This window comes from Vicia villosa, unplaced genomic scaffold, assembly GCF_029867415.1.
Source record: "Vicia villosa cultivar HV-30 ecotype Madison, WI unplaced genomic scaffold, Vvil1.0 ctg.000098F_1_1, whole genome shotgun sequence".
In the NCBI taxonomy this organism is placed as follows: Eukaryota; Viridiplantae; Streptophyta; class Magnoliopsida; order Fabales; family Fabaceae; genus Vicia; species Vicia villosa.
The window spans coordinates 552,169-577,065 of record NW_026705010.1 but is presented as its reverse complement, the minus strand read 5'-3'; the positions used below and the strand labels follow the sequence as shown (position 1 = coordinate 577,065).

The 24,897-nt window shown below is 33.0% G+C and overlaps 2 protein-coding genes across 2 annotated transcripts; both read right to left on the bottom strand.

The window, feature by feature from the left end:
- Window positions 1–13,708: 13,708 nt before the first annotated feature.
- LOC131624017 (uncharacterized) lies at window positions 13,709–16,137 on the bottom strand. Its single transcript, XM_058895015.1, has 9 exons — window positions 16,117–16,137; window positions 15,753–16,032; window positions 15,112–15,205; window positions 14,862–15,018; window positions 14,635–14,778; window positions 14,409–14,528; window positions 14,139–14,315; window positions 13,952–14,005; window positions 13,709–13,867 (listed from the first exon to the last, which is right to left on the bottom strand). Exons 1-9 carry the CDS (start codon window positions 16,135–16,137, stop codon window positions 13,709–13,711), a joined length of 1,206 nt encoding a protein of 401 aa, XP_058750998.1.
- A 5,875-nt stretch (window positions 16,138–22,012) lies between these two features.
- On the bottom strand, window positions 22,013–24,575 carry LOC131624004 (uncharacterized). Its single transcript, XM_058895007.1, has 2 exons — window positions 24,130–24,575; window positions 22,013–22,918 (listed from the first exon to the last, which is right to left on the bottom strand). Exons 1-2 carry the CDS (start codon window positions 24,449–24,451, stop codon window positions 22,221–22,223), a joined length of 1,020 nt encoding a protein of 339 aa, XP_058750990.1. The 5' UTR covers window positions 24,452–24,575; the 3' UTR covers window positions 22,013–22,220.
- Between the last annotated feature and the right edge of the window lie 322 nt (window positions 24,576–24,897).

Sequence of the window (24,897 nt, the reverse complement as noted above, 5' to 3'; positions counted from 1 at the left end):
TGTGAGGATGATCCAGACGCAACTTCCTTTCCTTTTCTTGATTTTGGAGGCATAGTTATTGATGATTTTGTGTGAGGAGGATGATTTTGGACAGTTTTGAGTTTGAGGAGTTAGGGTTAGCCGTACCAAATGTGATGAGAATGAGAGGGAATGAAAAGATGGAGTGTTTTGAAAGAATGAGAGTGGGTCGGGTCGACCTAACAGACCCAAATTAAAAAAAATTACGCAGTAGGTCGACCTAAAGTAAGACTGGGTCGACCTAACAGAAGTAACATGAAAACAGACCAATTTAGGTCGACCTAAATTATGAGTAGGTCGACGCAACTGGGCCTTTTTAGTTTCTGAAAAGAGGATTCTTCTGTAGGTCGACTCAAATACAGAATAGGTCGACCTAAGTTCCCTTAAATGATGAAAATGCCTTAGAGTTGTTTCTATATGATGTATTTTTGCTTTGTTATTTGCTTGTATGCACAATTTATGATATGTTATGAATGAGAATGATGAACATATATATTAAATCGAGATATATGAATAAACATACATGAAGTCACTATAAGCATGTTAATTGATAGCATATTATAGTATCAATGAAATTTTTGGAAGTGAACAATGTGCATGTTACCGCTTTCTCAATATGTAGGTGTTATGTCTTCATTGTGTGAAATCCTCTTGTCAAGTGTAGATCTTTTGATTTTCAGTCTTCATAGATGACATATCAAGAGAGATATGCCTTCTTTTATGTGTCTTGAGCATCCTTTATCAATGGAATCATCGCCTATCAATGATGTCAAAACACTTTTCCTGCAAAATTAATTTAGAGTAGAAGGTCCCCAATCTTCATTGGGTCCTAATTGGTGAGTACATAATGTGTTGCACTTAGGCAACCATTGAAACACTCCTTTAGGAACTAAAATCCTCCTAAATTTGCATTTTTCAATGGTATGACCCTTTTTGCAACAATAATGACAGGTAATATGATGAGAATGAGCTGTCTTGCTAGTTGATACTTTAGGTACAAAAGTGTATTTACTATATAACGGAGTATATGATCTTTTGAACTTATTTGGATCAACTGCAAAAGTTACTTTTGGTTGTAGAGCCTTATCTAACTTGACTTTTAGATCTCTTACTTCTTTTTGCCAAATATGACATGTCTCACAACCAAACCATGACGTAGGATCGATATCAACTTTATCCTTTTGAATGTCTAACATAGATTGTTTTAAAGCTTCCATATCCTTTTCGGTCTTCTCAACTTTTGATTCAAGGTATGAAAAGATTTTCTTATTTGAGGCCAAAAGTTTGAAAGCTTCAATTGCATCTCTATGTAGTTCTTCAAAAGCTAATTTTAATTGAGCATGAGATACCTTATCTACAAGTTCAGGTTTAAGATGACTTACAGCTTTCTTTTTCTTTTGTTTATAAGCCATGAAGCATAGATTTGCCAATTCCCCTTCATCGCTTGATGAGCTTGCACTAGATGAATCACTTTCCCATGCTATGTAAGCTCTTCTAGATTTGTTATGATCTTTTCTTTGGTTCTTCTCTTTATCTTTCTTAATGTATGGGCATTCCGGTTTGTAGTGACCTGATTTTCCACAATTGTAGCAAAGCCCTTTGATTTTTCCTTTGTTAGAGTCATCTTGGTTGAACTTGTTTGATTGCCTTCTATAGTTGATCAATCCTTTGTCAGAATGTTTTGCTCCATTTTTCTTTATATACTTGTTGTACCTTCGCACAAACAGTCCCATTTCTTCATCATCGGAGTCTTCGTCATCACTAGTCTCACTATCCTCTGGCTCTCGTTTTGAGGTCTTGGAGCTCGAAGCTTTTAGAGCTATTGACTTCTTCTCTACCTCTTTCTCCATGTTCTTTTCTTTCTTTGTCCTTTTCTCATGCATGTCAAGGCATTTAAGGTGTTGTTCATGTTCCTCTAGTTTACCAAATAGAGTTGTGATGTCTAGAGTGTTTAGATCATTTGCTTCCTTTATTGCTGTAACTTTAGGTTGCCATTCCCTGTTCAAACATCTTAAGATTTTGTTAGTAGCAACTGCATTGGAAACAGGTCTATCAAGAGAATTTAACCGATTTTTCAGATGAACGAATCTCTTCTGCATGTTTTCGATGGATTCACCATCTTCCATGTGGAAGAGTTCGAACTCTTGAGTTAACGTATTGATCCTAGCTAGTTTGACATCATCCGTTCCCTCGTGGGCAACTTGCAATGTGTCCCACATAGCTTTAGCTGATCTACAATGGGAAACGCGATAGTATTCATCAACTCCTAGAGCTGAGATTAGAATATTTCTCGCTTTCCAATCGTATGCATATCTCTTTTCATCTTCAGCATCCCAAGTATTTTCTGGTTTTGGAACAACTGCACCAGCTGCATTTGTCATGGTGATCTGAAAGGGACCATTGACAATAGCTGTCCAGATGTTCCTATCAATTGCATTGATGTGGACACACATACAATCCTTCCAATAGCCATAGTTTTCACCGTTGAAAACTGGAGCTCTATTGTGAGCCCCTTTAGGTCCGGAAGCCATCTTTCCAATAAGTGTTTCACGTAGCACGGAATAAACCAGAGCTCTTGATGCCACTTGTTAGACGCTGGCCTTAGGATCTAGAGGGGGGGGTGAATAGATCGTTCACAGTTTTACGGATTTAAACGACTTTTCAGCGGAAGTGATTCTGAATCGACTCGCGTCTATTCCGAACCACTATCGAAACGATTATATATGTGTTTAAAAAACCAGTCAAAGACTTGAGGTAAGTGATAAGAGTATATGTTGCAGAATCAAAGCGTTGCTCTTATTGAAAATCAGATTAACTTTTTGTATGATGACCAATGTTTGCAATGCAGTAAGAGTGATAGAAGCAAATATACAAACACTTGGTGATAATGATCAAATTGATGGTGATTCAATGTGTGGTGGATTGTGATTTTTATATAGGTTCTTAATTCACAATCTTAACACTCGAATCGTTGATCAATTTGCTATTATAACCAAATATGAACAGAATGTAAAAGAAAAAGTAAAAGCGACAAGAACACGATATTTGTTTAGGCAGTTCGTCGATCGTCCTCGCTACGACTACGTCTTCCCCCAATTCCAAATTGAAATTGGGTAATCTTTCATTAATGTTGAAAGTAGTATATACAAAGAAGATAACAAAGCGATAAACGATAAACCAATTATGTCGATCCTTTGAATCTTCTTCCCCCTTAATCTTGAGCAAGATCAAGGTTATCCAAGAGCTTCACTTTGATTCCCTTCTGCAGTGTCTTGATTCCTTGAACTCCCCGTTCCTCAATCGTTACACTCAGCCGAATCCTCAATGAATGCCTCTTGATAAAAACCCCCAAGAACCACCCGTCGTGGAGGACAAAACCCGCAGATTTTATTCACCAACAAACCCCACAAACCTTCACCCACTAGGAATCTTCAATTCCGTTCCATGGACGTTATCGAACTCATCACTAACCCGCAACGCAAGAATGATTATGTGTAATTGTGTTGGAGATGATGAAGAACGAAGATGAGAAGCGTTTGTGTATCTTTCAGTCGTTGGTGTTGCGTTGATTAATGAACCCTTGCACAATATATATGAGTGCATAACAGTTGGATCCAAGAATAACTGAATTTTGGACATTCTTGATCAGTTAGGTCGACCTGTTGTAGAGCTTAGGTCGACCTAGCAGTGCTTGCAGAATTATGCTCCCAGTTAGGTCGACCTGTTGAAGGAGTAGGTCGACCAGAATCCTCTTCTGATGCGTTCTGGGAACAATTTCTTAGATTAGGTCGACCTAGTTGTTATGTAGGTCGACCTAGCAGACTGATATGAAGATTTCTTTATTTTAGGTCGACCTAAATGATCTGTGAGTCGACCTAGCAGAAGTATATGGATTTTTCTCCATTTTAGGTCGACCTGGGTTGACAGTAGGTCGACCTAACTGCTGATTTTCTGCATTCTTCTTGTTCTGCTTGTGTTGAGTCGACCTATATGTATAGTAGATCAACCTGTACTATCATGAGTGATCAATGCTTTGCTTTTCTGATTCCGCCTTGTTGTTTGGATGCTCATTTGAGTTTGCCATAAATCAAAAACATCTTTGAGTGTAATCTTGTATTCACAGTCCATTCCAAACTTTCTACCAAATATGTCAATAGGACAGTTCAAACAAGCCGAAGAAGTAGTTACTGAACCCGACGCAAGAGTGTCAAGAACCATACTTCCATGAATAACAGATATTTCTAATCCCATTCATTTAGCACAATCCAATGAAATGAACGAATGAGTCGCTCCAGTATCAATAATTGCAACTAAAGGTGTGTCATGGATGAAACACGTACCTTTAATCAAATGATCTTCCAGAGTAGTCTCTAACCCAGACAAAGCAAAGACCTTTCCACCAGCCTGATTCTTCTTTGGTTTAGTGCAGTGTGGACTGATGTGACCCTCTTCGCCGCAATTGTAGCAAGTCACGATCTTCATCCTACAATCAGAAGCAATATGACCCGCCTTACCACACTTGTATCATTTCTTCTCTCCAGTCTTGCACTCATTCCTTCTATGCCCAGTCTCACCACAGTTGTAGCATCTAACGGGACCACCAGAATCTCCCCCACTAGGCCTCTTCCAATCCCCAGCTTTAGGATTTCCTCTACCATATGGCTTACCTCTATCCATAGGCTTCTTACCTTTCTTGTCAAACAACTCGCGAGAGTGAGATGACTTCAGCTTAAGGTTATCCTCTTTGAAGATCCTACTACAGTCCACCAAATCGACAAATCGCTGAGTTCTCTGATACTTGATTCCTTGCTTGATCTCATCACAAAGACCATTCTCAAACTTGATACACTTTTAGAATTCACTAGCCTCATCATTGTTATAGTGAATGTAGTACTTTGCCAATTCAACAAATTTTGAAGCATACTCTGGTACCATCATATTACCTTGAGTCAGCTCCAAAAATTCAATTTCTTTCCTACCTCAAACGTCTTCAGGAAAACACCTCCTCAAAAACTCTCTCTTAAACACATACCAGGAAATAGCTACACTGTCAGCATCCAAATCAACTCTAGTAGCCATCCACCAGTCATCAGCCTCTTCGGACAACATATGAGTACCATACTCAGGTTCTCAGCACAATCGATAACTCTGAAAATCCCCTCGATCTCCTTAAGCCACTTCTGAGAACCTTTAGGATCATGCGTTCCCTTGAACAATGAAGGATTGTTCCTCTGGAAATTTCCCAATTGTCTGTCAGCACCAATCACAGCTCCATTTGCATTCCCTCCCAGCACACCAGCAATCATGCCCAAAGCCTCAGCGATAGCATCTTCGTTTCTTCCACCTCTTCCAGCCATTGTTCTGCTAATCCCCAAAACAATTCCATTAGAACCAAAAGTATCGACAACGATAACTCGCACTCGTCGCATACAAAGGAATAACTGACACTAAGACTCTGGTCATAACGACCGACTATGCTCTGATACCACTATTGTGACACCCTTTTAAACCCCGCGACAATTTAAACAAATAATCAGAGTAAAAACATAAACACAAGGGTGCCACAATTATTTAAAACAAATAAACCAACCATGGTCAAAGTCATGCTTCATTAGGAAACGATTTACCAAAACACAATCATGTTTATCACAGCGGAATAAGAAACATCGTCAAATACAACCAAATGGAAATATAATCCAACACCAAATAAAATAGAGTAATCTCATAAAACTCTATAACTATCGTCCCCCAGTGTTACAAGATCAGAGCATGACCGACATGATCCAACATAAACGGATAAACTCTACGAGTCATCCTCACCAAGCACTAATGTCGCTACTCAATCTGAAAATGACAACATGTAAGGGTGAGTCTCATTCTCAATTAGTAAATATTATGCAATTCATAAGCAACAAGCATCATAATATATCGTTCACTCAATCATACATATTCAGATTCACATCTATTATTCATCAATTCATACAATAATAGATTACAACACATAACACAGAAATCCTTACAATCATGTTATGACAAAATGCATATGACTCAACTGACACAATGCATGTGGTACCAATAAACCGTGGAATCAATCCACCTGACCGATCTACGCCTCATCGAGATAAGGCCCACCGACATGATTTCCACACAATGGGAAATATGTCCACCATCGATCCAAACATCACCGGGATCCATCACCGAATGCATATGAATGAATGAAACACACATAACATAGTTAAAAACATCACCGAATCACAATGAACAACTCATCTCAACATCACATCATCGAATAAGTATGTACATGTTTTAAATATCATTCAAATAGTCATGCATTCATCACAATCATAATAATAATCACAACCAATTCATCACCACATCAAATACATTGTCACACCTATCTCGCATGCTCACAATGTTCAATTCTCATCAAGTAATTAAATCGAGTTTTAAAGAAACAAAGTCAGCCACTGCCCATATTCATCATTCATCATATAAAACTTTTAATTACTTGCACAACGCCCAAAACGACACTAAGAAAGGATTCACGGATCAAAAGATACGTTATTTCAATTTTTTAGAAAAATTCCCGCACAGCAAGGTTCGCTTAGCGACGCGAGGCAGAAGTGAATTCCTCCAGACCTCCGCTCAGCGGACCTCTAGCGATGTTAGACAAAAGCTAACCAGGTCGGGTCCTCCGCTCAGCGGACCCCCCTCCGCTCAGCGGACCTGCGATTTTACCAATTCTCAGGTCTGCGACAGACCTGTGATTTCACACACTTTTCACCCAAAAACGATTCCAGACATCATATACAGGTACACAAACGTCGAATTTATCATCATACATCATCATACCTCAAAAATAACGCATTATAACCATCAATCATACAATTTCATCAATTCAATCCAAATCATAACACCCTAACCTAACAATCCCAATATCTAATTGAATCAAATCATACATCAATCTACCTATTACCTAAGACCACATAAGAGATACTAAAAGGAAGAGTCCCCCCTTACCTCGATGAATTTCTTGAATGCTCTTCTTCTGTTTCACGTTCTTGCTTCTTTCTCTTCTCTTTCCCTTTTCACGTGTTCTTCCTTTTTCTCCCCAAATGGCTTTTTTCTTATTTTATGAAAAATAAAATAAAATGACCACAACTTAGTAAAAGGCCTAACCAAATAGCACCCCTCTTTTACTAACGTTACACCATAAGCCCAATAGCTCTTATTCCATCATTTTCCAGTTAAATCCAAATAAAAATACTAAAATTCCAATTATTTAATTTAAATCCAAATTAAATTAATAAACAGAAAATATGGGGTGTTACATATAACATCTTCCTTCATTGGAATTAAGTCAAGTAATCAATGTCTTGAATCATGTTTTCATCCAAAAGCATGCAATATGTCATGAGTTTTTTGATACATACTCTGTGTAATTGCAATGAGCTCTGTCTATGGAATGTATGGATTGCAAGTATATAACATGCTTTTGGAGTAGTTTTTTTAATCAAACTGCTTCAAGTTCCAACAAGGTTGAAGAAGTGCAACAAATATACGTGTGATTGATGTCGAGTGGCAGTAGCGTAATTTTTTAATGCCGAACTATATCTTATCTTTGCTACGTGTGTTGTATCTTAATGGTGATGCAGTCACCCCTTTAAGCTATGTCGGGGACATGGTATTCTGTTGAGTTCATCAATTGGTCCTCCATAAGTTTACCAAATTAATTTGTCATTGCTTAGCTTACACTAAAATTTTATTTTTCAGCCTTCCTTGATGTTAAGCTGTGAGATACCTTTCAAGAAACGTGTCCGGAGCATATTCATGGATAAAGCTTTAGTATCAACTAGCCCTACATTGAAAGGAAATATAGCAATAGATTCCTTTCATGAATTTGCTGAATTTAAGTGGCTGAAGGACAAACCTCTCTTGAAGTATGAGGATTCTCAATGGCTTCTCATTCAGTTACATAGAACTCGCCTAGCCCTTTCTGAATAATATTCTCTTTTAATACTTTCCTTAATATTTGTGTACAATAAGCTAAATTCTTTCATTATAATGTATCATTAAATTAATGAGTTTATTTTATTGCCATCTCAGTATGCAGCCAGTCATCTGAATAAATTGGAAGATAACATTTGGGAGCAATGGACAAATAAAAGGTTGCAGGAAAAACTCATAAGTACGCGGTGAACTATTTTGTTTGGTTACGTGTTTTAAGTCATTGCAATATTTTGTTCAAGCATCCACTTATCAAATCAGTGAAATAAGGAAAAAGCTATACTGGTAATTTTATTTATTTATATAACATGCTAATCCAAATATGCGCTGAGCTGAAGTTACGGTTTGTACAGATCAGGGCCGGCTATTCACCGGTGCAACAAGTGATATAGCATTGGGCCTCAGAATATGAGGGGCCCATATTTTCAATTACTAACATAAAAAATAAAATAATACTTTAATTCAAATATAAAAGTGAGAGTGAGCGTATGATTTTCTTTTTGAATGGCTATATTTTGCTCTCTCATTTATTTTATACCTTAATAATAACGTGTGATGTGTGTTTGTTTTACCAAACATAATAATATTATCACATTAAATACATAGTTTCTAATTTTAAATATATTTGTAAATAAAAAACAAAGAGCTAGTTTCTTTTATTAAAATTATTATCTTTTTAAAATAAATTTTCGTTGTTCTTTTGTTTAATATTATTTAACTAGATATCTAAATTAATTATTAATTTTATTTATTTTAATTAATTAATTTTTTAAGTACTAATTTAATAATTTAGTGTAGGAATACAATTTTACAACAGAATTACTAATAGATCGCTGGCTGGTAAATACTGCAGAATTTTGAACAGAAAATACAATAAATGTAATAATTAATATATAATTTTATTTTTGATAGACATTTTAATAATTAAAATTGTATTTTTTTCTAATTTAGACCTTTTTATTAAAATTAAAACAGGGCCTCCAGATTAATTGGGCCGACCCTGGTACCGATGGTTGTGGATTTTATATGATATGTTTTGGATGCAGGGCTGATTGTAATGGCTTTTTTCTGTCAATGCGGGTGCAGGGGGGACATTACTTCTGAAACTATAATGATTGGAATAGAACTTCAAGCTTGGCGCGGATTGGAAATTTGCGAGAGGTTTATGTGGCTTGTCTGCTGCCGGCTCTTGGACGAATTGTGTGATGTAAGTTGCAGAATTGGTTCTCTTCTTTTGTTGTGTGATTATTTGGTGAGTTGAATCTGATATGTCAATGTACGTATGAGGCTGCAGCTTTCTTGGTGACGACGATTTCGACTTATTGTGAAGGAATGTGAGTTGGATACCAAGGCAAACCACACTGATGTACAACCAGCAGGTTACCAAACTTAATACAAATCAATATGTGCCACTATCACAAATCAATTTATCAGCCAGCGAAGAAAGTTGCTACAATGGACAACTCAAGGATTCTTTTATGAAGTTTTGTAGGTTTCTTCCTAATATTAGGATGCATCACTATATTATTAAACATATTGGATTTCAAACACTGTGGCTACATGAAAACACATAGGGGATTAAGATATTAGGACAATGTTTTTAGAATATCATCAATTGTTGTTATCTATCAAGATATATTGTTTTTAGAATATCAGCAATTGTTTCTTTCTATCAAGATAAGTTTGTTTCTGTCAAAAGAATTTTTAAATATTCATTTCTTTCTCTTGCATTTGCATTGTATGAATGATTATAATCTTAAGGTTGAAACCATGTGTTGGACGAATGTGATGATGTAAAATTATAAGTGACTGTTATTTATTATAGTTTTCACTTTTAGTGATAATTTTATTTAGGTATTTTTATAAATTTATGGTTGACATGGGACATGTTTTCATCTATAAAGGGCGACATGTTAATATTGAAAAGCTTAAAAGGTTTTTCAAATATCAACTCACTTATTAAGTATTTTTCAACATTATAAGGTGTTACATTTTAATTTGAGAAAAATGTAGTCTCCAAGTGACACATACTTTTTTTTAATATATTAATACCTTACTAACTGATTTCCCGTCTGTTGTGCCTATATTTTATATCAGATTAGTTTATCTATCTACCTATTGTCATAACAAATAACAACCTTATGTTCTTATCTTAAACATTTCATGGAAGTTAAGAATGATATCATGTTTAGATTTGTTATTTTTTGGTTGTAAATGTGTATGTTGACTGATGATTTTTTCAAGGTGGTAGGTGAGGAACATAACATTAAGTATGTTTTTGATGAACATCAGTCCTCATATATATTTTGGAAAACTATAGCTTATTCAGGGACATAAACTACTTCACTTAAAGACTGTTGAGTTGATAATTGTTGGGGAAAATGAATATAGTTACATTAATTAATTTGACTTGGCTGTTATAGTAGCTATATTTTTTAATCCATAAGACACAAGATTAGGCTCAAACGTTGGTGTCCATGCGAATATGGGCTTGATTAAAATATTAAATATTAACGAGAGCATGAAGTTATTGATCAAAATTTTGAATATTATTGAAAACATTAATTTACTGGTCCAAATTCACAATATTAACATAACAAATTTTGAATATTAACGGGAACACGAAGTTATTGATCAAAATAATAAATATTAACATGAACACGGAGTTATTGACAAAAATATAGAATATTAACGAGAACACGAAGTTACTGATATTTTTTTTAATATTAACAGAAACATTAAGTTATTGATAATTTTTTTGAATATTAACGGGAACAAATTTGAAATATTAACGGGAACACAAAGTTATTGATTGAAATAATGAATATTAACGGGAACACGGAGTTACTGATTATAATAATGAATATAAACAGGAACATGAAGTTACTGATCAAAATATTGAATATTAACGGGAACAAATTTAGAATATTAAGGAGGATACGAAGTCAATGATCAAAATAATGAATATTAGCGGGAACATAAACTTGCTGATCAAAATATTGAATATTAACGGGAACGTGAAGTTACTGAATAAAATATTGAATATTAACGAAAACATGAATTACTGATCAAAATATTGAATATTATCGGTAACGTAAAATTATTGATCAAAATATGAAATATTAACAGGAACATGAAGTTATTGATCAATTGATCATAATATCTTTTTTTCTTCTATAAATATATACAATATTGAACAAATTGGGACTTCGGTTATATGGGTCTTTCAATAAATAGCTCATTCATTTTATGGGTTATAATCTATACATTCACTTTACACATATTATTTCTCAATAGATCCTCTACATTCCTTAAATACATCCTTATATGTAGTGTATTATTCAATCTAAAACAACATAAACTTAATTTTCTCAATTACTTTTTATTTTCAATATTCAATTTTTTTAATATTAGTATTTTTATTACTTTGCCCATTTTAATCGAAATTAAATCTTTTACTAATAACTTTTATTTTCCTCAATCAAAATGCGCGAAAACGGCGGGTACCCGTGCGAACACACGGGTATCACACTAGTTCACTTATATAATATTTACTTTGTAATAATAACTATGGTAAAATATATAAATTTCTAAACAAATATATATTATAGTAGTTTGCTAAAATATAGTTATTAATCCAAATATATACTATAGGTTATTTCTAAATTAATTTCAATTTATTTCTATTTTTTAAAAACTGTGCATCAAAATACATTTTAATAGTAAATATTAAAATAGAAAATTAATTAAAACAGAAAATTAATTAAAATAATTTTAATAGTTATTAATACTAAAACAATTAAAACTGAAAATTAATAACAAATTAAAATTATTGTTGTTTTATTTCTGAGCCTTACAACTAAAAATATTGAAACATTCTGTAGATATCCATGACTGTTATTTTATCAAGGATTTGAAAAAAGAAATCAAATTCGAAAGCTGGCAAAATCAATTTTTAATTTTTTTTTATGTTTGATTTAGTTTTGTTTATGGCTATAGTTTTTTTATCAAAAAGGAGAATTAATCGGTAAAATTTTAAAATTATTTTATTATTTACTTTTTTTCATTGGTTTTTATTACATTATTTCTTATGGAAAATACTTATTTAGTTTTTGTGTTTTTGTTGGAAGGAAGAAAAAGAAGATTTTGTTGGGAACAAATATTTGGAAGCGGAAATTGATTTTCAAATATGTATTTAAGGAGAAAATATTATTGTGGTTTGACACATTATTAATATTCAATCAAATATTTTGAAATTATATTAGTCAATAGTAATTATTTATTATATATTTTGTTAGTAATATATTTCTTCTGGTGATATGATGTGTATTAAAATATTTATGTATAGAAAAAAAATTAGAGGTCACAACATAAAAAAATATTCAATACTTTTAAATTATTATTGTTGTTGTTATTATTATTATTATTATTATTATTATTATTATTATTATTATTATTATTATTATTATTATTATTATTATTACCATTATTATCGTATTTATTTTTAATAAAATTGCAATAAATAACAAAATTATTTATTTTTAAGTGTATTTATTCATCTATCAACTTTATGAAAAAAAAGAACCGGATTTTAAAAAAATCAATATACTCAAATATACATAATAAACCATAAGCTTAAAAAAATGTCAAGTCCCAAAGCAATAAACCCTTTAGCAATGAGAAAATATATCTCTCGGTTATGTACAGACTATTGAGCTTTGTCACGTAATCTGTGATCAAACATTCTTCAAACTGCTTACATGTTGGAAATTTTTTCAGCTACCCGTAGAGTTTGGTTGAATCTGGTGATGCTTTGTGCTAGAAGATGCATTGGTTTTTATTGACATCCTTTAACATGTGTATGATTGAGTGTTTCTACATAATGAAATTTTGCAAAGAATGGTAACACACCAACACATTATTTATATTATCAGAAATGCTATTCTTACACCAAATCTTACACCTACACCGTATGTACGGACGACACTGTTCATGTACGGACGACATTGTTCACGTACGGACGAAATACTATTCATGTACGGGCAGATACTATTCATGTACGAACGTTTATTTTTAATACCTGGACGTGCATTAACCAACTTCATTACTGTATTAACCAAGTTTTTACACAACATTAACCAAGTTTGATGACTGCTAAAAAATATTTTTAATACATGGATGTTGCATTAACCAACTTTATTACTGAATTAACCAAGTTTTTACAATGCATTAACCAAATTTGGTGACTGCTAAAAAATATTTTTAATACCTGGATGTTGCATTAACCAACTTCATTACTGCATTAACCAAGTTTTTACACTGCATTAACCAAATTTAGTGACTACTGTAAAATACTGTTGGGTGTAAGTATTGGTGTAACAATTGGGTGTATGAATAGCATTACTCTTATATTATATATAAACAACAAATGGAGAACACGTGAAATCAATGATAGGATGAGAGAAATTATAACTGGCCAAAATACTGCATTTAACATATAACTATGGGGCCACAAATATTAAACGAAAGCCAAGTTTTAGAGGCACTATTTGAAAACAAAGGACTAAGAAGATTAAAGAAAATAACACATCTTAACAACCATGGATCCAAACTGATGTATCTATTACTTGAATATAAAAACGAAAAAACAATAAACTTAACAACACTTTGATTTTATTAAAACTTATTTCTCAATCTTGATCAACTTGTTAAGCTTGTTAGAGGGCAGTTCTCCATCAGCCAAGTTGAAAGTGGTGGTTGATTCACTTGACCAATCAGGATTCGATCTCTTTGTTGTTGGCGTAATTGGATCTGAGTTGAGTTTCGAAGTAATTTCAGTTTCCTGTTACATAATACATGTTCAAATTAGATAAATGGAACAAAAGGTCGGCAAACAATAGATTATCAAGTAAGGTTAACAACATACAGTTATAACTTCGGAATCATCAGTGACATGAGCCTTGTCAACACTTTCTTTTATCTATTATAAATTCAATAAAGCATTACAGGTTAACATGTATCCAAAAGATAACAACGGAGTAAACTTCAATTCAGATTGAGAACTATATACAAATATTCACCTGAAGTATTGGCGTGGGCGGGGGGTTACAAACTTGTATGCCATCCTCTCCACATGTTTCCTTAAGTTGTTTGATGACATCTATGTCCTCAAAAATGGAAATGACTAAACAACTATACCACATAGGCTGCCATTTTAGTTTATAAGCTACTTCTTTTCCCAGCAATTTGTCCACTGCCAATGGATATTCAAGAGGATCAGTTATGTCTCCCTAAACTTATAACAAAAATAAGTAAAATTATATAACATAAACGGATTTCATAATAAATGTATTTTAAAAAGCATTGTAGGTGGCGAATTAAACCTCAATCATTGAGTCGCGCATCTGAGCAGCAGAAACTTCTAACGATTGTTCGCTCTCTCGATCCCACAAGACAAATTTACACTTAGCCCCACCATGAACAACTTCAACATAGGTTTTATACTTGATAAAACATTAGTATGTAAATAATCCACCATACAAGTATAACTTAAAAGATTAACCTTTGTTTTGAAAGAGACGGTATAAAGGATAACCTAAAAATTTCTGCCTCACTTAAATGTTCAGCATCACATTTGAAAGGAGGTTTGTCTCCCCGGGAAACTTTAGGACACTGATGGCATGCTTGATAGTACCATCCGTACTTGGATGCTATCAGCTTGTTAATTTTGGCAATAGTAATACAAAAAGTATCCTAAACAAAATAATATGATTTATCGATATTAACAAATAATTGCCCAAAAATAACGTAAAAACAGACCAGACAATTGTCCTTACAATATTTAGTTCCTTAATTCCCTTCAAAGGAAGGACAAAAGTTTTAGCCATGAATTTTTGGTAAGGGGTTAGGTAGGAGCTTCCAGAGTTTTGTGACCACACTTGAGATTGGGAACCAAGTTGTGTGGTCCTAATAGCCAAATAGTCCTTTGGGATGCTGTTAGAACGAAGACCAATTTATTAGATGAAAAAAATAGTTACAAATACCACAAAGAAAGCTCTTACAGGTAAGAATGGATTAAAATATCACCTATTCATGAAGTCTTTGATTGTTTTCAAATCATCATTGATATACAATTTAGTAACATTGTATGTGTTTGAAACAGACAATGGATATTTTTGTCCTACATAAAACGAATGAATTATATGTAATACGGGGCCAACAATTTAAGACGAAATTCAGTTACACAATTTTATATTTTCCTTTTAACCTTTATATAATCAAATGCAATCAGCAAGAACATAGAAACAATATATCATTGCCAAATGAAAGTTTGTTTTAAATTAATAGGAAAGTATATGAAACTTTCTTCTTTAAATTTTGCATACTGCATAAACAACACGGTTGGAGAGGATACATCACTTTTGTTTTGATTGTATTTTATAAACTGTGCAAGATAAGATTCCCATAGAGTACAATTGATTAAATTGTTACTGCAAAATTATAAACAGATGTCAGTAAATATAAAGGTGTGGATGGAGTGGAAATATGTAACTACATAGCAAACATACCAAAAATCTTTCAAGACAATGTTGACTTGAGATTTTTTCCCTCCAGATTGCATTTGTGTGTAGCCAACTTCGTCCACAAGTCTAATTATGTCTGCATAATATGTTCTATGAAATTAGATTTACTCAACAAACAAAATAAAAATTATGCAAGAAACATACCGTAATAGTTACCTATCAATACATCCTTCTTCCATTTTCCTGAAATTATATCACAGAACAAAGTCACTTGAACAACTTTGTCAGGGATTGAATGTTTGTTTCTATCGCCAACCGTAGTTCCTCCAGAAAATTTCAACAAATACTTGTGTTGAGTAGGCTTAAAGACAACATCGTTGGGTAGCACTTGGAAGTTTGATATAGTAACAGTGTCGTTTAGAGCCAACTGAGAGTCAAAAGTCTTGCTATACAATGAAGGAACAACCACATGGATATGATTCCCCTGTAACATACGAATACACGAATATCAGTCCCTGTAACAATAAATAATCATACGAAGAATGAAACACATGTATCACTAACTCACATATTTATCAAACACAATCATCTCAAAATGTTGTTTGGTGTTTTAGATCACATCCCACTTATGATGAACTTTAACAGCAATCTTCCAAAGTTCTTTGTCATTACAGATGTCTTTGACACACTCAAAAGGTCTGGCCAATGGAATAAGGAATTAACCTAAGAAAATTGAAATCAAATCAGAAAAACCCAAATTAATCTATGTTATATATGAAACAAATAATATCATTTGATATAGGAATTTTGGAAGAGTATAAAGAAATCAAATTTTTACAATGCAATAGTATACAGAAATTAAGGAACAAAGGAAATCGACTTCCAGAATAATAAAACGTTGGGCGTTTGAAATTGGGGGATTTGTTTCCATGTTCACGATATTTATAGAGCACAATAAGAAAGGAAAGAGGAGATTCATCTGGACAGAAGAAGAAGAAGAAGAAAGAATGCATCGAAAAGATACAACCCACCGAATATAAAAGAGTACCATTTATGACATTTAGGTTGAAGAAAAATAAATTAACGTGAAGCAGACAAGAAGATTTGATTGGACTAAATCCAAAAAGGTTAATTTTGATTTATTCATAATATCTTGTCTTTTTATATGCAACAGAGAAGATTTGATTTTGTTGGTCAAATATTAATAACCGGGTAAGACAAAAAGATTTGAATGGACTAAATCCAGATATTTGTATAACCAAAATACAAAAAGGGTAATAAAATTATTGTACCAAAATACAAAAAGGTAATTCAGATATTTGAATAAGACAAAAAGATTTAATTGGATCAAAATACAAAAAATGTAATAAAATTATTGTAACTTATATGACAAAATATGAAAGGCTGTACATATTTAGTCCAATAAGAAAATGTAGGAGTGAATAGCATTAAATAAAATGGGACAACATTTCTAAGACAACAATTACCCTTATAAATTCAAATTTTCCGTGTAAATCAAAAAAGGTATTGTAGAGATTTCCAGAGCATCTCGTTTTCTTATATGGTAGATTATTCTTATGAATTTAATAAAAATTTAGATTCTCATAAATAGTTATAATTTTTTTTAATTTAAAATTATAAAAATAATTAAAAGGACACTTAGGTACAATTCTTTAGGTGTGGTTCTTACTATTTTTCAATGAAAATATGACAAATATACTTAAATATTATTTAGTGAGTGAAAATAGGAGAAATTTGCATACGTGTAATAGAAAATTATACACTTGTCATATTTTCATTAGAAAATAGTAGGAACCACACCTAAAGAATTGTACCTAAGTTTTGTCCTAATTAAAATAATTAAAAATCATAGTAAATGTGATTGATAGAGAGAGAAGCTAAAAGTTGGTTAAATTTATTCTTATGAAAATATTATGGTGAACATTCCGGTACCCTTTAGTTTAGCTAGGTACCGATACCCTCAACCAATCAAATAGTAGAATTTAATACCACGTCACTTTTGTATTTTATTTTATTTTAAAATAAATTAAAATTAAAATTCAATTTGTACTAAAGATACTGATACCCAACTTAAACTCATGGGTACCAAAGATTTTACCAAATATTATTTCTCACTCTTTAAATTTTAGAATAAAACTAAAAAAGTTATATGTAATAAAATTCTTCGAAATAAAAAATACCTTAGAATTATTTTTTAAAACTTGAATAAAACAAAAAAATATTGCATTCTCATATCGCCATCTTCCAAAGAAATATTTCTTTAAATTTTGAAACGCACATACCTATCTTTGGGTGGATGTTCGATAATGTGAAAATAATACCATGCAATGCAACCATTGGCTTTCATGAAACTTAATTTCCAGAAAATCTATGTGTAATGTCTCCAGCAAATCAGGAACAAATATTAAGCAAAAAAAAGGTCGAAAATGGAGATCATACGCTTTAATGGATTCTTACAACAATAATACCAATGCATATTGGTTTGAGTAGCAAGTAAATTGATATCTCTTACACAAAGTCTCAAATGTGAACCTTCTGAATGTTTTTAAAAAGGGGAGAACTTTGTCACAATGCATGACTCAAATTAGTCATAACCGAAATTCAGATAACGGGGCTTTGTATCAAAACAGTTACATAAAACAATGATTAAAAGTTATGCAGTGTTAAACTATGGAAGATCAATTCAGGCTATGATCCTGTTTAAAGCAAATTATGTTTACTAACTAGTATCAAAGTCACAATATCCCGTGTCATTAATAATTTCAAATGCTGGAAAGATATAACAATTCAACATGGTAAGACAATCAAATCATTATTCCAGAAAAGTAGTTCCGGTTTGCAGTTAAACAATATTTCCAACCCAGAGAGATATTTTAGGCAAAGACAATAACATATTCATGGGAAACCAGAGAGAAATATTACACAGTTGACTAAGTGGCTCTCTATGCTATCCATCTAGGCTACACACACGGAACGTCCATAGGCAAAATGCTCGTAGGAAAAAAAAACATTGATGTGCATCATTTATGTAGTCTCAGACTTGTAGCATCATTAACAAGTACTTTCACTATAATGACTCAGTATATATTACCCATATGCATGCCTACCTACAAAAGCTGCAATTTATAGAATCACAACAATTTGGCTGTGATGCATGAAAATGACTCAGCAAATCGGGTAACATAACATCTGTTAAAGCCACATCTGCTTGAAAAGCAGAAGCACAGAAAAACAAAAGGCAAACCAAGAAAAAACCGTGCTCTTCCTCAAACGTTAGAGTTTGACATCTTTTTGATCGATTGTTATGCAAGCTTCCGTGGCCTTGGTTTGGATTGGACCACAACATGAAGATATTGTACTCACTAGAAAGAGATATTATACGAGGTTTGGTTTAAAGTTCAAACAAGATTACTTTGGCATTTTTCTCTCACAAACTGTGTTTCCATAAGAGACCAACAGCAGTACAGTTCTTCTATGAAATCTGTCATAGAAGTGCGTCTAAAAAACATGGCCGCATGAGTAATGAAAATGGTGCTACTAATTTCAAGAATATGGATTCATATGTAAAGACGAGCAAATCTCACAAGGAACAAGGATGAAACAAAGACCACAACTGGAACAAGCAAATTGAATACAGGAACAAGCAAAAATCGCATGTACAGAATTGAAAAGAGCAAGCAAGTTGGCCTGAAATACAAGGAGCAAGCAAAAATCACAATAAAAAGAAGCAAGCAAATGCACCGAAAATACAATGAAAAGGATGAATACTTCATCCTTTGAATTGAAGAGCGAAGATCAAAGAGCACTACGGTTCGAAGAGGGTCCATGAGATTTTGGAAAACTATTGTTGTAGACCATAGTCACACGATTCGCAATTCGCTTCGGTTCGTGGTACGAATTCGTGTACGCGGTTCGCCACCCTAAAAGAATTCGGTACGTGGGGGGTATGCATAGTTGTTACGTTATTTGAGTTCGTGGTACGTTTGAATTCGTGATACTATTCATATAGTATAATTAAAAAATTATTAGTATAAAAAACTAAATGAAGAAAAAACTAAATGTAAGCTTATAAATATTGAAAGCATGCAGAGTAAAAGTAGTTTATAGAAGTCCCACATCGGATATATTGATAGCATGGAGAGTAATAGTAGCTTATAAATAAAGGACTGCAAACTTGAGGTGAAGCAAAGCAAAGAACAACACTTTGTTGTAATGGGCCATTGGAAAATGTGGGGCCAAGCATAAATAGTCATAAATAATATTAATGGCATTTCAGGCAAATAAGTATAAAGTTTTGGCAACTTTGGCTTTTCTTAAGTGGTTCAATGGTACGTCAGTTTTCCTGAATTCTAGGTGAATTGACGTGAACCGGTACTCACGAACCAATTCGCGGTTCGCTAGGGTGACCAGCGAATTATGTAACTATGTTGTAGACAGAAACAGGCCCAAAATTTTTTAATAGTGGAAACAACATATATATATATATATATATATATATATATATATATATATATATATATATATATATATATATATATATATATATATATATATATATATATATATATAGGGTTGTAATCGGATCGGTTTGGACCGGTTTTTGGTTGAAAAAAGGTCCGAACCAATGATATTTCCATCGGTTTGGTTTGGTTCGGTTTTCAACATTTTTCAAAAATGGAACCGAACCAAACTAACCGGTTTGGTTCGGTTTGGTTTGGTTTGGTTGATCGGTTTACAATATTTATTTTTTAAAATATTATATTCATCCGTATATTCTCCATTATCCTGTTTTTTGGTGTATTTTATACTATTATTTTTTTAAACATTATATTCATCTGTATATTCTCCATTATCGTATTTTTGGTGTATTTTATACTATTATTTTTTAAAATAATATGTTTCATGCTATATTTGTTCAAACAAATTACAAGTTGCTCTTATTCCATACGAAATAGTGACATCATTTCCTTTGCAAGTTTCCTATCAAATATAAAAGTTAACACTTAGTATCAGAAAGTTGGAAAGGGATTTCAAAGCTTAACATATAGAATATAACAAAACACACATTCATTAACATGTTTCACACCTCAAACACACATCAAAACTATTTTGTAACAAGATCTAAATGAGTTTTGATGAAGAAAAAGAAGAAAAAAAAGGTACAAAAATATATGAAAATTAACAAAGAGAACTTGAATACGAAGAAGACGACCATAACATATCATAATGACAGTAGTGAAAGGAACAATAGTTGTGGGCAATAAGAGCAGCAGTTCTGTGACAGCATAACTTTTGTGACTTATGGTTTCTATTGTCTATGCTTTAGAGTTTGATTCTAGATGCGTGTTTTGCTTAAAGGAAGGAAGTGTAAACAAAGATGGATAATAGTTGGACCGATAAAAAAATTGAGTTTAATGATGGGTAGAATAAAATATTTAAAGCGTCATTATTTCCATTGGTTCGGTTCATCGGATTGGCGGTTCCTAAAAACTAAATCCGAGAACCGAACCAAACCACATCGGTTTTTATTGGTTTGGTTCGGTTTTTAAACCAAACCAATAATAATCGGTTTAATTTCGGGTTGGTTTGGTTTGGATTGTCGGTTTAATTGGATTTTTTTGACCCGCTTACACCCCTATATATATATATATATATATATATATATATATATATATATATATATATATATATATATATATATATAAAAATATCATAACAGTTCTCAACGAAACAATTTAAGTATGAACTAGACAAAGGGAAAGAGATAGATTTTTAGTGTACTAAGTATTACATTTGTTTTATAGTGTTGGCAACAGTCAAATTTTATTATCTCTCATTGTGTTGTAATTTTGAGTATAGGAATATTAAAAAAAATCATAGCAAAGTGAGGGCCCTTGCCCACACACCCAATAACATAGGGTCATCCCTGGTTGTGAAGCAAAGAGTTCGAAGAAGATTACGACGCAAGGGTTATTTTTCACTAGAGAGGGTAGATAAGTCCAAATTCATAAGTTTGTTAGGGGGCTCGTGAATAACATCCTATGAAAGCTATAAGCTCTTATGATATTCTCTCCCAAACAGTTCCACAAAGCACTTATGTCAGTAGATAAGCTTGAGCAAGTCCTAAATAAGCCAATCCAAACATATATACTATTTGTTTACCTATGAATGTCTTTTCCTTGTTAATAATCCAAACATGAGAGTGACAGCATAACAATTAAAATTTTACAATCTTGTTATAATCAAATAATAAAAACTACACTCAGTCACAATCATAATTCACTTGTGCCATGCTAATTTTCAGTTTGTCTGTCTATATCTTGCCTTGAATGGAAGTTTGGGTAACTGTTAAGTTATAGTAGTCATGTGATTTTTAATTCCATCCCACCCTCATTTATTTCATTCCATTAGTTCTTTAAACGTTGTAAGCATAAAATTCAACATTGGAAGGCCAAATAGTATGTGATCAAAATTGCAAATGCAACTACTGAAACAGTCAAGTGACAATGTTGGATGGACAGGTACAGCTTTATGATTAAAAAAATTACAACAATTGCAACAGGGAAATCACAATAAAAGCTATCTAATCATATCTTACCTCAACTTTACAGATCACCAAACTTCATTCACTGATTAATTACCTATCATCGGTCATACTATCATCCATGTCAAGTGCCGATACCCAGCCCACTTAGCTGCAACGCGTAAGCCAATTGCTAAAGCTGCAAGAAAAAGTGGAATTGGAAGCTTGCTCCCATGTCGTTCAATCTCTTCAACTTCTTTCCCTTCTAAACGCATTTTTGAATACTGATAAATAGCCAAGGCCGTATATGAAACTATCACCACAAATCTAACCCAAGGCTCTCCAACAGCAGCAAGTACAGCTGCAACAGGCATTGCAGAAGAAACATCATCTCTCCTTTTGATAAATTTTGAAAAACCATAGACTCCAACTAAAAGGGTCCAGAACAGTGGTTCAGAAATAATTCCTTTAACAGCAGCATAGCCAATAAGGCCAGTTACTGTCAGAACATAAGGTTGGTCGCTGATACAATTAGGAACAGTGGTTTCAGCAATAGCTAAAACAACGGATGCCAAGAAGATGACAACGGTCAGGTCTGGTACAGGGGCACTAGTAATTATCCAAGAGTAAAAAGCCTGTATGCCGTAAATCAAATCCTCAATGGATCTAATTGTAAAAGTGATTGGATTTCCTATGAATCGATAGACTAATGCAAAAATATATTTGAAGACATATCCTATGAATCGTAGTATTCCAAATGCAGCGTTCTTCCAGTTTGACAATTCAAAAAGAACAGCTCTCCATGCATAAACAAGAAAAGCCATTGCTGCACATCGACATAGAATGAAATTGTTACAAGAACCATGTCATTAAGGAAACAGAGTTAGGCCAAACAAAAGAGACACGCAAGATTAAGTTCATCTTTGTAAACAACACCAATTAATCTAGACTACAAAAATTACTGTGGTTTCTTTTCTAGTAGAACAACTTTGGCGTGAAAATATTTTCAATTTTCATTTCGTAAAATTTGTGTTAGCTTTACTGTTAACAAGTTTTAAAGTGAGTCATTGTAATAGAGAAAAGATAAAATGCTAGCAAAGGATGATGCAAGACATATGTTCACTTCAAGAAGAATCTATTTTCTCTTTTTTAACAAGTGAAAATATCACCTTAAGTAGAAAATATTTTCACCAAATAATCGGCATCTTCATTGACCATCCCTAAACATTCTAACAAAATGCTACAAAGGTGGTACTGAATAATGAACAATTTCATGTAGCTAAATTGTATCATGTCAAAATTTTCAACACCAAATGCTTATATGATGTTTATTACATTATGAAAATTGTTAAGATTCGTGATAAAATCTAAGGAAACTGCAGAAAGAGAGAAAACATAAAAAATATAAAAAACTTCATATTGATCAAAATGAGAGCTCGATTCGATTCATTAAAGTGATACAATGATACTTATATAGACCAAGAGTAAAAATAACTCTCATCTATGGAACTAAATTGCAACTAATAACTAACTCTCATCTAGTCAACCAATTTGTAACTAAATTGCAACTAATAACTAACTCTCATCTGGTGTAACCAATTTGTAACTAACTTGCAACTAATTTGTAACTAATGCTAAAGTAAACACTTTAATGAACTGAATGACATAAAGAAAATGTTAATTTCCTAATTAAATAGTCACTTTGTTCCCTAAGGCTATGTTTGGGAGTTTGGAGGGAAAGGGAGGGGAGGGCTTTGGAAAATAGGAAGAATTAGGTGAAAAGGATAAAAAAAATTTGGGTAGGAGGGTTTTGGAGGGTTTGAGTTTTTGGTGTTATGAATAAACTCAAACCCTCCAAAACCCTCCTACCCAAAATCTTTTTATACTTTTCACCTAATTCTTCCTATTTTCCAAAGCCCTCCCCTCCCCTCCCCTCCAAACTCCCAAACATAGCCTAAAAGCATCGAAAATTAAAAAAACGTGCATATTCTATTAAAAAACGTGCATATTCTATCAGTGAAAGGATAAGGAACTAACCCACAAACCACGGCCATCTGAGGGGAGGATCCGGAGCTTCTTTAAGATGATCCCTAAACCGTGCCGGCATAGTGCTGGACTCTCGAAGTTTCTTCTCCGCTTCATCCAACCCAGGGACAGCACTCGCATCTTCATTTACGGCAAAACGCTTTAGCGGGGTGAATCTGAGGAGTTTAGGGGAAAACCCAATGAGGTTGCGCGTGAATTGACGGTTAGAAGGTTGGAATTTAGTGGTGGTTGGGAATTGTTGGCGTGGGAAGGAGGAGGGTTTGAATTTGAAGGAAAAGTTGGGAGATATGAGGGATGGGTGTGTGGTGGACATGGCTATGACTAGAGCTTCGTCTTCGGTTTAGAAGGAGAGAGTAATTGCCATATTGTTGAAGACTCTAGCAAACAAATGCGTCAATCTACACTTATCGTAAAACCCTCCAAACCCAAAGTCCAAACTCGGCTACACTTTGGATTTAAATTTAAGGCATTACTCCCTTGTAAAAAAAAATAAATTTAAATTACTCTTAACATCCTTTAACTTATTTAATTGTAACAGTTTGTTCATGTTATTTTCGTTATAACTAGTTCCTTTATGTTATCAAATGTGTGCACCATTATCTTTTTTTAACTGAGAAAATGTGCTAACTGTGGATGCAATTATTTTGAGGGATCTAAAAATGATGAAGTGCTTCCAAAAACACTATAATCAACATTTCTAAATAATTAAAATGAGAGAAAATGGAGACAAATATCACCCAAAAGGATCAAGTTGTAAAA

Bases quoted from the DNA above. Each gene is read 5' to 3' on its own strand.
- LOC131624017 (XM_058895015.1), bottom strand. From the start codon at position 16,137: ATGATTGTGTTTGATAAATAT. The intron at 16,033-16,116 runs GTGAGTTAGTGA...CGTATGTTACAG, and splicing joins TGATTGTGTTTGATAAATAT to GGGAATCATATCCATGTGGT. The intron at 15,019-15,111 runs GTGATATTTTAA...TCGTTCTAACAG, and splicing joins ATCAAAGACTTCATGAATAG to CATCCCAAAGGACTATTTGG.
- LOC131624004 (XM_058895007.1), bottom strand. From the start codon at position 24,451: ATGTCCACCACACACCCATCCCTCATATCTCCCAACTTTTCCTTCAAA. The intron at 22,919-24,129 runs GTTAGTTCCTTA...GTCGATGTGCAG, and splicing joins CAGATGGCCGTGGTTTGTGG to CAATGGCTTTTCTTGTTTAT.